Below are 16067 nucleotides of genomic sequence, written 5' to 3'. Positions count from 1 at the left end.
AAACTTCTGATAGATTTTCTAGTGCAATCTATCAGAGGGATTAAACCTCTATTCGTGGACCTGATTGAAGGAGTTCATCGGTTCCAGGGAGAGACAACAAGAGCAGAGAAATCTGTTGGAGTCCAATAATCTCGATTCGAGATTGAAGGTAAAATTTAATAATTGTTATTTAATTTTACACACACAAATAATTTAATCGTTAAACGGTTGATACCTACACTATGGAATTGTTCCATAATAAAATTTTAAACTTCCGCTGCACCGGGTATCAATCGTGATTGATCTGAGAGCCGCGTTTTCCAACATTTACTTGAACAAATTTAATCGTAAAAGTTTTGATACCCATATATGGAATCGTTCCATATAATAAAAATAAAATTTTTAAACTTTCGCTGCACCGGGTATCAATTCTTAATTGATCTGAACACAGTTTTCCAACAATAATGACATTGACTCAACCTTCTCGGGGTCCAGTTGGAGTACTAATGCTGGAGATTAAAGAACGAACAACCTGTTTTCCTTTCTATATCATACATGAAACGTTCGGCAAATGGAGTTGCACATTTATTAGCTAGGAAAGCTCTTTTATCTCCGAACACTCTAGTTTGGTTGTCTGGTGGTTTTTTACCTTGGTTTTATAATATTATATCACATGATTTTGTGAGTTTTTAATATATTGCGTTAGTTTAAAAAAAAAAGACGAAGCTTCATTTCATAAATATGTTTCAATTTTGGGCCCAATTTTTTTTAAAAATAAATATAAAAAAAATGTGGTGCCGCCATATGAAATGTTTGAAATCAATAGTTTCAAAAGTTGTTCTTTTCTGCATCAAATTCTAACACATATACGATATCAAGGCATGCTTATTTTGCAACTTATGGGTCATCAAATCTCCTTAATTCGTTTTTTTTTCCTTTTATTTGATTTCACTTTGGAACCACTTTGATATGATTTTTCGAGTATAAAATATGTTGTTACTTCATATATATTAGGGGTGACAAAAATTCCCGAAATCCCGACCCTTCCCGAATCCCATCTCATTCCCGTCCCGAAAAAATCACAACCCGAAATTTTTCCGACCCGAACTTTTGGTATTTTTCTCATCCCGATTAATATTGGGTGAGGGATCGGGAATAAAACCTTATCCCGACGGGATTTCCGACCCGTCCCACAGGGGCATAGGCGAGTTGGTAAGGCCTGAGGTGACGTGAGAAGAAATTCCCCAGCGTTGCGGGTTCGATCCTCGTGTGGAGCATATTCCTCATTGAAATATTTGGGGGTATGCTCTGGGGGTTGGACCATGTTGTTCCCTCCCTCAGGTCTCTGCCTACTCGTGCACATCTCTCGATTTAACCCTCGCATGAGCCAATGGGCCTCTGACTCATGTGAGATGGGGTCCCCTTCGGATCAACTCTTTTTCAATAATATATTTTATTAATAACTTTATTAATATAATAAGCTAAATATTATTAGATTTCAACTCATATAACATTTAATTGTGGACTTAATTCGCATAATTTTTATTATTGGAACGATAAAATTGTAAAATCATGAAATGACATTTTATTTTTGTGTTTTTTTAAAAATAAATTAATAATTTAATTAGTTCATATTTATAATTATCTAATTAGAACAATATGTAGAACAAAACTCAAGATATTAATTTGACAATCTATTTAACAAAAATTATTTAGTAATTATATCCAAACATTTTATTAATAATGTATCCGATACATTTTTTTTCTTAACAAAATCTTAAAAAATTATCCAAAATATTTTAATATTATATGTTTTAAGTTAAATATTTATTTTTATTTATAAATATAAGTTTCTAAATAATATTTAATAAAATAATCACATTTTTTTTATAATTCGGGATTTTCTGTCCCTACCCGACGGGATCCCGAATAGCCGGGTCCCGAAATATTTCGGGTACAGGATCGGGAGAAAAAAAAAGTTTTTCGATTCTTTTCGGGACGGGAGTTGGGTTAGGGGGTTTATGGGACGGATCCCGACCTTATTCCACCCCTAATATATATACTTGATTTATAATATTTTACGTCTAATCGAGTATAAAATTAACTTACATAATGATCATTAAGTATTTATGCGCGTTTAATGACACAATTAAAGCCCCTATACGCGTGTTGCTTGTAGCCAGATCCAATTTAATACTTGATACTTCTTATTCTTACATGGAAAATTAAGATTTTGATCTTATGAGTGATATGCTTTGAATTTTTTTTAAAGGATTGACCTTGGAGGGGACCCTATTTCACATGAGTCAGTCTGACTCATTGGCTCATGCGGATGTTATTAAATCGAGGGATGTGCACGAGCGGCAGGGACCTGAAGGAGAGAGCAACATGGCCAACCCCCAGAAGATACCCCACAATATTTCAGCAGAGAATATGCTCCACACGAGGATCGAACTCGCAACGCTGGAAAATCTCTTCTCACATCACCTCAGGCCTTACCAACTCGCCTATGCTCTTGTGGGCGATATGCTTTGAATTTTAGTTCTATAACTTGTTGAAGTTTGGTATCATCTCGTAATTTGGATTTTTCTTGTCTTGATTTTTTTTTTGTCTAAAGTCACTAAATTCAACAAATATTACTTATTTGGTATCGATACTCCGTTACATATTGTTCATGTGGCGATAATATAACATATATTAAAATTTACCAGAGCAAAATGAAAAATTTTATTTCTCTTATTTTGAAATATTAATGGGTGTCATTTTGATTTTATTTTTTCATTCAGATGGATTTTAATGTTTGTAGCATGATCTTTATTTGTACCATATGTTTCACGTAAGAGATAATCAATATCAAATAAATAGTATTCAATGGGTTTCGTGACTTTCGTGAAAAAAACGAAAAAAAAAATTCGAGTTAATAGATGAAAACCAAACTTTACAAAGTTAAAGAACTAAAATCTAAAACAAACCAATTTACAAGAACAAAATCCTAATTTTTCATATTCTTACATTAACGTAAAATTTGTTATATATGTTAAGAGATTTCGGTATCACGAGAGCTTTAGTGTTAAGAAGTGATTAAAAATTAAATAAGTTATGCAATATCACAAAACTCTTGTGAGATTTTCTCACATTTCAAATTTATAAAACGAAACCTTTATTTGGATCATCTATTAAAATTATTACTTTTTATTGTAAATATAGATATGAAACGGAACCCTTATTTGGGTCACATGTTAAAATATTACTTTTTATTGTAAATATAGACATGATTAACCCAAATCATAAATAAAAATCCGTGATACCGTCTCAAAAGAAACATACTCATACAATACAATACATCAATGATCACACAATTAGCAAAAATTTCGTGAACCATCTTATGTAAACAAATATGGTGAGGCTTTGTTATCACATTTTTATATATGTTTCAATTGTCTCAAATATATAATTTAGTTTTTATAATTAGAAGATTGATTATGTTTTGGGAAAATGTGCAACCCTATTTTGAATAAATTAAACAGTAATAAATACAAATTTCTCTCGTAAATTTTGTTCTTCCAATGATTTTAATCTTTGCAGAAAACAAATAAATTGCAACGAAGGGAGTAAAATATACAAATTTCATTGCTTGCAAAGAAAACAAAAAAACTAACAAAAAGACATGCATGCCACAACCTTCTTGATCTAGTGATATCTAGCATCCCGATTTATAGAATAAGGTCTTATTCTCATAAGAATATAAAAAAATAAATAATAAAATGACATACGTGTCCTTTATGCCTTAGTTCTAGTAGTTTCCATTTCAACAAGACAGCCTCCCTAAGTTAACTTACCCATCAAGAAAATTAAATTAAAGACATAATCACAACACATCCGGCATAATCTAGGCCGATCATTCCCCGGCCCACACAAATCAACGGCCACGATTTGACCTCCCTTTCCACCCCCCTTTTTACACATAAAGGTCGCTTACCAGAATCTCCTTCACATTTCAAGATTCATTCAGCTCACTGTTACTCGAATCCTGCACACACACTTTTGCGTATAAATCTGTAGATTCACTTCGCTGTATCTATACCTCTGCTGATGGCGGATCATATCAAGGAAGAGGTGAAGAAGGAGGGATCTTTTATGGACAAGATCGCCGACAAAATCCACGGTGACGATTCTTCGTCGTCGTCTGATTCTGAGTCCGAGAAGCCGTCGGCGTTTAAGGATAAGGTGTACCGTCTCTTTGGGAGGGAGAAGCCTGTTCACAAAGTCTTCGGCGGTGGCAAACGTGAGTCAGAATAGAGAAGGATAAAGGGGAAAAAACCCATTTAAAATTTTAGTTAGTTTTTCTTTTGTGTGTGTTGATATGTGGATATATTGGAATTTTTTTTGCTATATTATGCGTTCTAAAAAATTGTTGAAACTTGTCAAATCTGGGTTTTGAAGGGTTTTCGATTTCTGAAATATATTAACCTGTGAAGTTTGTGAAATGTCCGTGTTCTTTAATTTTTGGGTTGTCTTTAATGTTTTGTTAAATTTTATGTTTTTATTTAAGATTTTTTATTTGAAAATGTTTGTTTATACCAAGATTTTGAATTGATGACTGTGTTTGATGCGGGGATTTAAGCTTTACGAGGACCCTTTTATGTTTGATTTCCTTTTGCAAACTTTGATTAGTTTTCATCTCTGCCTTTGTCTTAGTTCTTATTGGTGAAGTTGGATCCAGATCTAGTTATTGAAATTGAAGAGACGGTGCTGATTAATTTTATAATTTCGTGTGTACGAATAAAGCCTTTTAAGTGGAAATCCTCTCGAGATGTTGAACGAACTCTAGGAACGTTAATCATTTAGATTTGATTGATCAGTCGAGATATTTGAAGCTAAACATGTAATAAAAATTAAACTTCCGTGAAATATTTTGCTGTACTATGTATCTTAAGTGAGTCTTTAATGTTCTTGATTCTTAGCGGCTGACTTGTTCCTATGGAGGGACAAGAAACTCTCAGCTGGAGTGCTTGCTGGGGCGACTGCGATCTGGGTTTTGTTCGATGTCATTGAATATCATTTGCTCACATTGGTCTGCCACAGTTTGATTCTTGTGTTGGCTCTCTCGTTCTTGTGGTCAAATGCTACTACTTTTATCAACAAGTAAGATGTCTATCTATTTACTTTATTTTCTTGCGTAAATGGGATGTTAATGATTGGTGTTCTGCTTCTCGTTTAGGACTCCACCACGCATCCCAAAAGTCGAGATTCCTCAAGATCCGACAATGCAATTTGCATCTGATCTGAGGGTTGAGATCAATCGGGCATTTGCTATTCTCAGGGACATTGCGATGGGAAGGGATTTGAAGAAGTTTCTCTTGGTATGTCTATCCCTTGCTTGGAAATTTATTGGTTCCTGTGAATGGTGGCTAACAAAATAAATTCTTTTGTCGTTTTTCCAAATTCGGCTTAGGTGTAATTGGATCTATCACTGAAGATCTTGCCACTGTCGGTTTTACGCAAGTTTCTAACTATAGCTAGCACGATTAAAAACAAATTTAAGTTTTGGTTTCTTTATCCTCTAAATTACAAGCTTATAACCATGGGTGGAACCGAGTGGCACAATTTGGTAATTCATCTTGTATATGTTTGTTCCATTTCGAACTCATTCTTCAACTCTGAATGCTGTTACCAAGCAGGTGATTGCTGGCTTGTGGGTCGCATCATCCATTGGAAGTTGTTGTGATTTCTTGACCCTACTATACATAAGTATGTCTCAGAATAAATATGATGTTAACTAAATCGTTATTGTGTATCAAACTGATCATGTTCTAACTCAATCTTCATTTTATAAACAGTTGTTGTGTTGATGTTCATCGTGCCCGTGTTTTACGAGAAGTACGAACGTCAGGTGGACTCTTTCGCTGAGAAGGCAAGCGCCGAGCTCAAGAAACAGTATGCAGTATTCGATGCTAAAGTTCTGAGCAAGATTCCAAGAGGGCCATTGAAAGACAAGAAGGCTGCTTGAGTGTGCATGTGATGGTACACGTATTATGTGTAGGTATGGCATGTTCATTTGCTAGTCGGTTTCGTGAGGGTGTTGATAATGATTACATATGTCTGGATGATATGCTATCTATTTCGCTTTCGTTTAGGATTACATGTACCTCGTGAGGATGAAATTTGGAATGTCAGAGTATATTCGACAGTGGTGTGAATTTCTGAGGTTGTTTATACTTTGCATGGTTTAAGGTTTTATTACATTTTGTTATTGTCTTTCATATGGGTTTCCTATTATTTTTGCGTGTAAATAACTAAATGTACATTTTATGCGATTTTCCATAGTAAGAACACTCGCGAAAAAAGAGAAAAACTTGATATCGGCAGCTTGGTTCTTTGTGGCATGATAATGAGCTGCTTCAAGGATGCAAGTGAACAACTAAGGTAGTGTTTGATACATGTAACATAAAGAATGACATTAATTATTATACAAGTTTACACAAATTAACATGGACACCCCGTGATGGGTGAAAAACCATGGATCCCGTGATGGGTGAAAAACCATGGACTGACGTGAGAATTCGTATATCAAAAGCCATGGACTGACGTTAGAATGTAACCGAAAAAAAAAAAAAGAATCGGTGGAGGAGATCACCTGGAAACGCCATTTTTCGTGGTCGGTAGGGAAAAAAACTGATGACAATATGCGTTTGCCGGGAGTCGAACCCGGGTCTATTGCTTGGAAGGCAATTATCCTAACCGTTGGACTACAAACGCTTGGATACGATATCTTGTTCTTGTTTATATATATATTAATTATTGTTGGACTAATTTGAGGGATGTTGCTATTTGAGAATGATAATCTAATTCCATGATAGTGAGTGTTATCATCCACGATTATGAACACCCTGGAACAAATAAATTGTATTATTTGTTGTAGGTTTCTATTGTTTTCTATAAGAACATATATGGTATGATCGTAAAATTATCAACATATATATTATTTTTCCGGCTGAATTGCGCTAAAATTTGTAGAAGATAAAACTAAATAACACAATAACACCCAAACATTTCAACAATTACAATAAATTGTAGTAACTTGAATTCTGTTTTATGTGTTTATAGTGGATAAATATGTTTAAATGGTAAAACATGAATTAAAGGGTTTTATTATGTTAAACCAAATGAAAATCAACTCCAAAATGTCCAAAAATGGTTAGAGAAGTCCAATGACCCGAATAGTTCAGATCCATCCGAAGTGATTCGGAAGCAAAGGGTTTAGTTCGGACCTTCTGAACTCCATCAATCACGTGTTCAGTGTGCTATCAAAAAGAGATTGACAGGTGGCGAGTTCGAACCTTCCGAAGGTACGATCAAAGTTTCCGAACTGCATGCTTCGTGAGGTGTTAAAGTGTTGTTGACACGTAAACTGCATTAGCATATGAGATTGGATCATTCGAAGTGTGGGATCGGAGCTTCCGAACATGATCGGACCTTTCGAAGTCTAGTTCGGAGCTTCCAAAGACAAGTGTCCCGAGACGTGGCCTACATGCAGGATCGGACCATCCGATCCAAGGTTCATACCTTTCGAACTTTGTCTATAAATAGGCTGAAAAATCCTCACAATTAGTGTGTGTTTGAGGAGGGTTGTGCACTCAGTATATATAATTTTAGTATTTCTAGCCTTATATTCGAGGGTCAGGCACTAGTGAGGTGCTACTGGGCTTGTAGCGGAGCTGTGCTGGAGTTGTGGCCTTCGACATCAACAGACTGAAAACGAACGCATAGTCCGAATCTCTAGTATTTAGTAGGAGTATCTAATAGCTTAGTTAAGATTTTTAGACAAGTAATAGTGATATGATATTCATGTGGCTTGTAGTGATGGACTATAGACACTGGTAAACATAGACAAGTGGTTGAGGTACGTAAGTACTTATTGAAATTGTCAGCTAACATGTATGCTTATATATTGTATTTTATGTGTCGTGATACATGTTTTACTTATTTATACATATGATGCATGTGCATATATCATGTTGAACAGGCATCCCTTTCGAGATAGCCATTTATGATAGCGTCGCTTAGCCCTACACCCTTGTTATTATTGGAGTATATTCTATATCTTGGAATATATTCTATATTATCTTTTGTATATTTTGTATATTGTATTTATTTTTATTCTCATTAGTTCTAGTTATATATAAACATGTATTGTATTCATTCTTTGGAATATATTGAAATCATATTTTTCATCAGTTTCTGCATGGTATCAGAAGTTTCTGGCATCACCACTCAAAACCCTAGCCCTACTATACTAGCCGCCAACGCCGCCCCTTTTTTTCACCGAGCAGTCGTCGTCGCCGTCGCCGTCATTTTTATGGCCGCCACCACCACTCTCGCAGCTGCTCCTGCTACACCAATCTCCTTCAATGTTGCTGCTTATGCGCCCTTGAAGCTCACTTCCTACAACTTTCTCTCATGGCGTCTACATTTCACGACCCCCCTTATTGGTCATGATCTACTTGGATTTGTTGATGGTACTCATCCATGTCTAGCAAAATTTATCACGGCCGCCATAACTCAAGCGCTAAATCCTGCGTACACCGCCTGGATATGCCAGGATCAACTGATTTTGAATATTCTCATCGGCTCGCTGTCTCCATATTTGATTCCATTTATTGCTACTGCTACCACATCTGCAGACGCTTGGAACACCCTAGCTCTCACCTATGGAAAGCTCTCTCGTGGCCGAATCCCTCAGTTAAAGACGTAACTGCGCAATCCAGTCAAGGGCTCTCAGTCCATCACTGAATTCTTGCAGTTCATCAAATCTAAAGATGATGAACTGATTCTCATGAATGCTCCTATGGATATTGAGGATCTCACCATCAAACATCTTCATGGTTTGGATGATGTATATAAAGAACTCACCCATGCCATTCAAGCCCGAGATACTGCCATCTCGTTTGAGGAATTACATGATAAGCTCCTCAATCATGAAGTGCACTGTAGTATCCCGGTTCCATTTTACAAGATTAAGTTGATATTCATGTTTTAGATTTAATAAATCAATATTAAGGGATTTTAATAAGATCTAACAGACCAAGAAATTGGGTTCAGAACGCATGAAAAATTCTTAATGGGCTTAACGGATCAAGGAATTGGGTCTAGCAAAATTTATCACGACCGCCACAACTCAAGCGTTGAGCCGTCTTCATTCTCGTCTGTATAATCTTCAACTGCTCAGCCATGTCTCGAATCATATCTGGTCCCAAATTAGGTGACTCACAAATCTCATCCCAGTACAAAGGAGATCTACATTTCTTCTCGTACAACGCTTCGAAAAGAGCCATTCCGATACTCGTCTGATAGCTGTTGTTGTACGAGAACTCAACAAGAGGTAAGGAATCATGCCAACTAGTGCCAAAGTGAGAAGTAAACCAAAGATCTCGGTCTGAAACAATAGATTTAGGCACACCATGCAATCTCACAACATCTCTGTCATCGATTTCGGCCATCTGATCGTGTCGATACGTCATCTTATACGGGATAAAGCAGACAGATTTTGTCAATCGATCAATCACTACCCAGATAACATCGCAACCTCGGACTGATTGTGGTAGCTTTATGACAAAATCCATCAAAATGTGATCCCATTTCCATTCAGAAACAGATAAACTGTGGAACAGACCACCTGGTCGCTTTCTCTCTGCTTTCACCTGCTGACAGCTCAAACATTGGGATACATACCTCGTAACATCGCTCTTCATCTTCTTCCACCAGAACTGATTTCTCAAATCTTTGTACATTTTTGCCCACCTGGATGAATGCTAAATCGACTGCAATGTGCCTCTCGCAAAATTCTCTATCTCAACTCAAAAACTTCAGGCACAACAATACGATTATTCACAAATAAATCATCATCACTGATCTGAAGTTCAGACTGGTGTTCTGATCTGACTTTCTCTATCGAACCCTGAATACTCGAATCAGATTTTTGTTCCTCTTTGATCTTCACAAACAACTCTGGTTCGGATTGAGTAGCAAAAACTCTGATAGACCTCCTATCTGTTTCAAACTCTAAAGCAGAAGTACAACAATCATCGATCAAATGAGAGACACCAATAGTAGATAAAGTACAGACCTTTCGACTCAAAGCATCCGCAGCTGCATTCGATTTTCCCGGGTAATACTTGATTTCACAGTCAAAGTCCTTCAACAGATCTAACCATCTTCTTTGTCTCATATTCAGTTCAGACTTCAAAAACAAATATTTCAAGCTTTTATGATCTGAAAAGATTTTAAAAGTCTCACCATAAATATAGTGACTCCAGATCTTCAAAGCAAACACAATCGCTGCAAGCTCAAGGCCATGAATCGAATATCGAGTCTCTTGCGGTTTCAGCTGCCTCGATGCACAAGCTATCACAAGCTTCCTCTGAAGGAATAGATAAAACTCGAGAACTGGTCAACCGCTTCTTCAAGTCAATAAAACTAGCCTCACAAGCTTCGGTCCAGACAAAAGGCGCATTCTTCTGAGTTAGCTGAGTAACCGGCTTCGCAATAGAGGAGAATCCCTCGATGAATCTGCGATAGTAACCCGCTAAACCCATAAAAATTTGAATCTCAGGCACAGATATTGGTCGAGGCCAATTCATAACTGCTTCAATATTGTTGGGATCAATAGAAATCTCATCTCCGGAGATAATGTGACCGAGAAAGGCAACTCGATCCAACCATAATTCGCACTTCGACAATTTAGCAAACAAATGTTCAGTACGCAAGGTCTGAAAAATGATTCTCAAATGTTCTGCATGATCAGTACGATTATTCGAATAGATAAGAATATCATCAATGAAAAATAATCACAAACTCATCCAGATATCTCTGAAAGACTCGGTTCATAAGACCAATAAACACTGCTGGAACGCTAGTCAAACCGATCGGCATGACTATAAATTCAAAGTGGTCATACCCTTTCTGAAGGCAGTTTTAGGAACATCTTCCTCTAGAACTCTCAGCTTATGATATCCTGATCTCATATCAATCTTCGAATATACCGATGAACCCTTGGCAATTAAATCTTCGAGCTGTTCTTTTAATTATTTCAATTTAACCGGTTCCATTCGGCAAGGAGATTTTGATATCGGTTGAGTATCTGACATCAATTCAATGCTGAACTCGATCTCGCGAATTGGAGGCAATCCAGGAATCTCATCCGGAAAGGCGTCAGCAAACTCTTTAACCACTGGTATATCAACCAATTTGGGGCTAGATTTCAGTACATAAACCGCATAAATCAATAATCCCTCTGCATCTTTCTGTAACAAACGGGTAATCGACAAAAAAAATATCAAAGGAATCTTGGATCAAGAACCCTTACCGAAAAGTTTCCACCTGTATGCCAATTCGGGTCTGAATCTGACCACTTTTTGGAAACAATCCAAGGTAGCCATGTACTTGGTTAAAACATCTATACCGACAATAAAGTCAAAATCTGACAACCCAAGCACAATACAGCCTAGTTCGATCATATTCCCATCAAATCAAAGTTCACAATTTTGGACTAGCCTCACAGAAAACAATTCCTCCACTCAAACACGAAATAATAGAAACAGCAGCAGGCAAAGGCTCAAATGGAAAAGAAAGCATCATAAAATTTTTTCGGAGATAAAGGAATGAGATGCACCAGTATCTATCAATATATGAGAAGAAAAACTCGAGAGAAAACAATTACATGTTATATCATCATCAGGTGCAGCCGAAGCCCGATCCTTGGTAAGAGCAAAGACTTGTGCCTGTTGCATCGGAGGTTGATTCACGTTCTGATTACCTCTTGTTGATTCTGTTGCGGTGGCTGAAAAAATGAACTACAGAAGCTTGACTTTTAGGTTGAGCTGTCGGTCTAGAAGAATTCTCACTCCGAGATCGTTCAGAACCATGCTGAGGATACACATTGGCAAAGTGTCCAGTCTGATGGCAGATATAGCTTCTAGAAATTCCACGACAATGCTCACTGAGGTGTCGACCTCCACAATAGCTGCAAGACATACCTGAAGATCCTGAACTCTGTCCCGAATTAAACTGCTTCGAGCCACTGGAACAAGAAGAACCGCACCCTTGATTTTTGAATTGATTTCCCTCCGGTCGGAAATAATCTCTTCTGTTACTACCACTATATCCGGATAATTGCTGGAAAGGAATCTGCTGACAAAATTCAGATTTAAATTGACTCCAAGAAATAAGCGTACCTTGATTCTCTAAGACTTTCTTCGTCGATATCCACCAACTTTTTGCAATACCCTGAAGTTGATGCACAACTAACCGGATTCGACCATCATCTATGTAGTTAAGAGAGTCAAACAACTGATCGATCTCATCTAACCAAATTTCACACCCAACAGCATTTTCGGTACGCTTCAGAGTCAGTGGTTTGAAAGAATGAAATCTCATCAGCAAGGTTTTCATCGGTGTCGAAGTGACATCCATTTTATCAGTCATAGTACTATCTTGTTCATTTAAAGGGTTACTGCTGGTTGTTGCTTGTTCAAAACTATTTGAGGAGACAATTCTGATAATTCAAGAGGATCAGGACACAAATATCTCAATTTCAACAATTCCGCGCCCATTACTCAAACCGGTATAATCATTCAATCTCATAAGTATTCGAATTCAAAACAGGAATCAATTATAATTTGTATCTCAAATAATTCATGCTTTACAATTTAAATCACAAAATCATGTAATTCAAATAATTCTTAAATAATAAAGCATGCTCGCATGGAATTCAAATAATCAAATAAAAAATTCAATCACATGCGAGAAATTAAATCAAGCGGACTCAATCTACCCCGCTCACTTCTAATTCAGTGCAAGAAACTTATTGCTCTGATACCACTTAATGTGAGGACCTCGGTTCTAATCATCTAATCGAGAATAAATCATTCAAGCATCAAAAGAGAGTCAAGACAAAAGGTAAAGAAATTTTTTTATTTTTAAAACATGAACGGACTCCGTGCACGCCTCCGTGCTCAGGTCTGTGCATTAACTTATAGCCAAGGATCAACAGATGCAAGGTACACGGACCCCCGTGCCACCTCTGTGTCAGGGTCCGTGCTAATCAAACACACTAAAAATCCAACTCTTTGTATTCTGCATGGACTCCGTACCCCATCCGTGCTTAGGTCCGTGCACAACATATCAAAATTTTCAGGTTTCTGACTCGATCTCAGACCACACGGACCCATGCACGGATGCATGTACAGGGTCCGTGCCTAGCCTAAAATTCAAACAATAACAAAAGAGAAGGTACACGGACCCATGCACGGATGTAGGAACGGGGTCCGTGCCCTGCTAAAACTCGAAAAATAACTAAGGCATTCAGATCTGAAAAATGCAACACAACTCAATATTTCATACAACAACATGCATTAATACATTCAAATCGCATTCTACAATACATGAAATGTCTAGAGTTGATCAAATACTCAAAAGATATAACATGCATCGGTTCCAGGCTAGTTACTTCAAAAATACAAACAAGTTCGAAATACATATTCGACTTCTAAAATGAGTCCCCACTTCTATCAATCACACCCCGAACTAGTCATGTCGCCTCTGACTCGATCCTGCCCCACCTGTTGCCAAGTACACATACAAAACAAGACAACAACCGGATAAATCAGGTGAGAATAATATTCCCAGTAAAAGCAACATAACATGCAATATCAAATAATATATCAAAGACATGACATATAACTTCAACATAATTAAAAGATGAAAAGAATGAAATTCATGTCTTTAAAATTCGAGATTATCTAATCGGATAATCAAAAGAAAACTCGGTTCTTCGGTTGGGATCCCGATGACAAGATATCACAACAACTCACCGACTCACCCGATCGAGGTGGATGATGTATATCTCAATCCTATAAACTTTGGAGAAACTATAAGGAGTATTCAGACTCTGGGAGACCTCAAAAACCCATGCACACAATTATAGTCTCCAAAACGTCTAATTCGATAAGAAATAAAATAATTCGGCTCAAGATGAATACATACGAAAATACATTCAAGCATGAATCAAATAATACAATTCATATTATGTCAAATATAAGGACATGTAATCGATCAACATATTCAAGTTCTCCATCAAGAACAAGTAATCATGCAAGTATGTGATTTAGGGAACTCGAGCATCATATCTATCTCGAGTATTCTATCTCTTTTCGATCGATGTTAGGTTATACCTTATTCTCGATCAAAGGCTCCAACTCCGAACAAGAAATCTCGATCAATTATTCGACGATTCGAATTCTGATAACTCCGAGTTCAAATTCCAAAACTCATTCAAACTTCCAAATTCAGAAATTCTCAAACCGGCGGCATAACGGCTAAATATCGGCTAATCGAAAATTAACCAACTCAGCATATCTATCAAATACAACTCATATCTATCTCATATCATCCAAAATTCAACAACCACATTTTCGAAATAGCTTCAAAAATTCATAACAAATCCAAACGCGGCTATTTTTCCGAACCGTCACAGCTAACTCAAGAACAACATATCCAATTGAAATTAGATTCTGACAACATCTCAAAATCAAAACATGCTGGATCGTAATAAAACTTACGGTATAACAAATCTTTCGAAACTGTGATCGCAAATATACGATAAAATCTGAAATCTGCCGGACGGATCGTGAATTATCGGAGCTTGGAGCGTGCAACAATGAAGGAAAAGAAGAAGAATCGGCTTGGAGGAGAAAGAAGAAGGAGATACACGCCTAGTCACATGCAAATAAGGCCAAGTGTTATATAAAAATCAATTTTTGCACTTTGGTCCTTGAATTCTTCACAAAATGCAAATTAGTCCCTGATCAAATATCGATTCAACCCTCGAATTTCATAATCTCATAATATTAATGCTAATCTCTTATAATCTCAATTAAGATAATTTCGGGACGTTACAAAACTGATATAGCAGGCATCGTCATTTATGCCAAGAGCGTTGCCGCTATGTGGGATGATCTTAAAGAGAGGTTTTCTCAAGGTGATGATTCCAGAATTTATCAAATTCGACAAGAAATCTTTAAACATCGATAGTGACAATAATCTATCTCTATTTACTACACTAAGGCATTGCTTGGTTAATAGGATATGATAAATGAATGATAGATAATTAGAGTGGTTAGAAAGTGAAAGGTAAGGGAAAAAATATAATATCATAAATTATATGGTGTTTGATTTAATTTTGAAATCGTGGACTAATTTTGTGTGTTTTAATATAATGACCAAAATACCCATACTTCTATTTTTATTTTTTGTATTTCTGCACTCTCGTCTTCTCCCATATTCTTCCTTCTTCCCCTCTTCATTTTCTTTTACGCTAGATTTTAAATTTCATCTCTATTTTGGACAAAATTCTTATTCGAATTCTAAGTATTGCTAAAGGTATGAATCTCATTTTTTTTTACTGGGATTTACATTTTTGTTGCGATATTTACAGTAAACAATGACGTACATTGGAAAAAATACAAGTGCTTTAGTTTTCATAATTAATTTCAGGGAGGGTATGAACGAATATGTAGAACGTGCGCTTCTCAGAACGAATATCGTGCTATCTTCACACGGATCTTTCGTATATACAAGGTTCATCGCAGAAGCTCCAATGCAATGTAATGGTGAGAGTAGCTGCCCAAAACAACATCGTACTCGTACTGAAGAAAGCGTGATTTTTTTTTTTAGTAAAAGCAAGTGTGATTTACCTCCAAGAAAGTGTCAAATTTGTAGGCCAATTGGACACCAATGAGAGAATCGCAAAAACAAAAATCTTGGATCACATGTGTTTGTTCCTTGTTTTTGTTGGCTGCATCATAAAAATGAGGATAAGAGATGGGTTTTGTACTTTTGTTGGTAGGTCAAGGCTAATTGGGTAATTTTCATATGTTATCAACACTGTACAACTTACGATTCACAATATCTAGGCTGAGAACGGATGTTTTTCCTTCTTATACAGTTGCTTTTCACGGTCCCATTGTTATCATTGTTTGACGAAAAAACGAGTCAAACATGGGTTAAATACATAATCGTACTCTATTCAA

At 36.6% G+C, this 16067-nt stretch overlaps 1 protein-coding gene and 1 non-coding gene across 3 annotated transcripts; one reads left to right on the top strand and one right to left on the bottom strand.

The window, feature by feature from the left end:
* The first annotated feature begins 3964 nt into the window (after window positions 1-3964).
* LOC140860373 (reticulon-like protein B2) lies at window positions 3965-6258 on the top strand. 2 transcript variants are annotated; one of them, XM_073263366.1, is made up of 6 exons: window positions 3965-4264; window positions 4944-5124; window positions 5201-5342; window positions 5661-5730; window positions 5820-6022; window positions 6117-6258. In XM_073263366.1, the coding sequence occupies exons 1-5, from the start codon at window positions 4072-4074 to the stop codon at window positions 5987-5989; spliced, it is 756 nt and encodes a 251-aa protein (XP_073119467.1). In that variant the 5' UTR covers window positions 3965-4071; the 3' UTR covers window positions 5990-6022; window positions 6117-6258. The 2 variants fall into 2 exon arrangements, with proteins under 2 accessions (XP_073119467.1, XP_073119466.1); XM_073263365.1 differs by having other exon boundaries at window positions 5820-6258.
* A 408-nt stretch (window positions 6259-6666) lies between these two features.
* Window positions 6667-6738, bottom strand: TRNAG-UCC (transfer RNA glycine (anticodon UCC)). Its single transcript has one exon. It is a non-coding gene; the product is annotated as a tRNA-Gly (tRNA).
* Window positions 6739-16067: the final 9329 nt, after the last annotated feature.

This window comes from Henckelia pumila, chromosome 4 (assembly GCF_033568475.1).
Source record: "Henckelia pumila isolate YLH828 chromosome 4, ASM3356847v2, whole genome shotgun sequence".
Lineage (NCBI taxonomy): Eukaryota > Viridiplantae > Streptophyta > Magnoliopsida > Lamiales > Gesneriaceae > Henckelia > Henckelia pumila.
The sequence above is the reverse complement of the archived record's forward strand: the minus strand, read 5'-3'. Positions and strand labels throughout refer to the sequence as shown.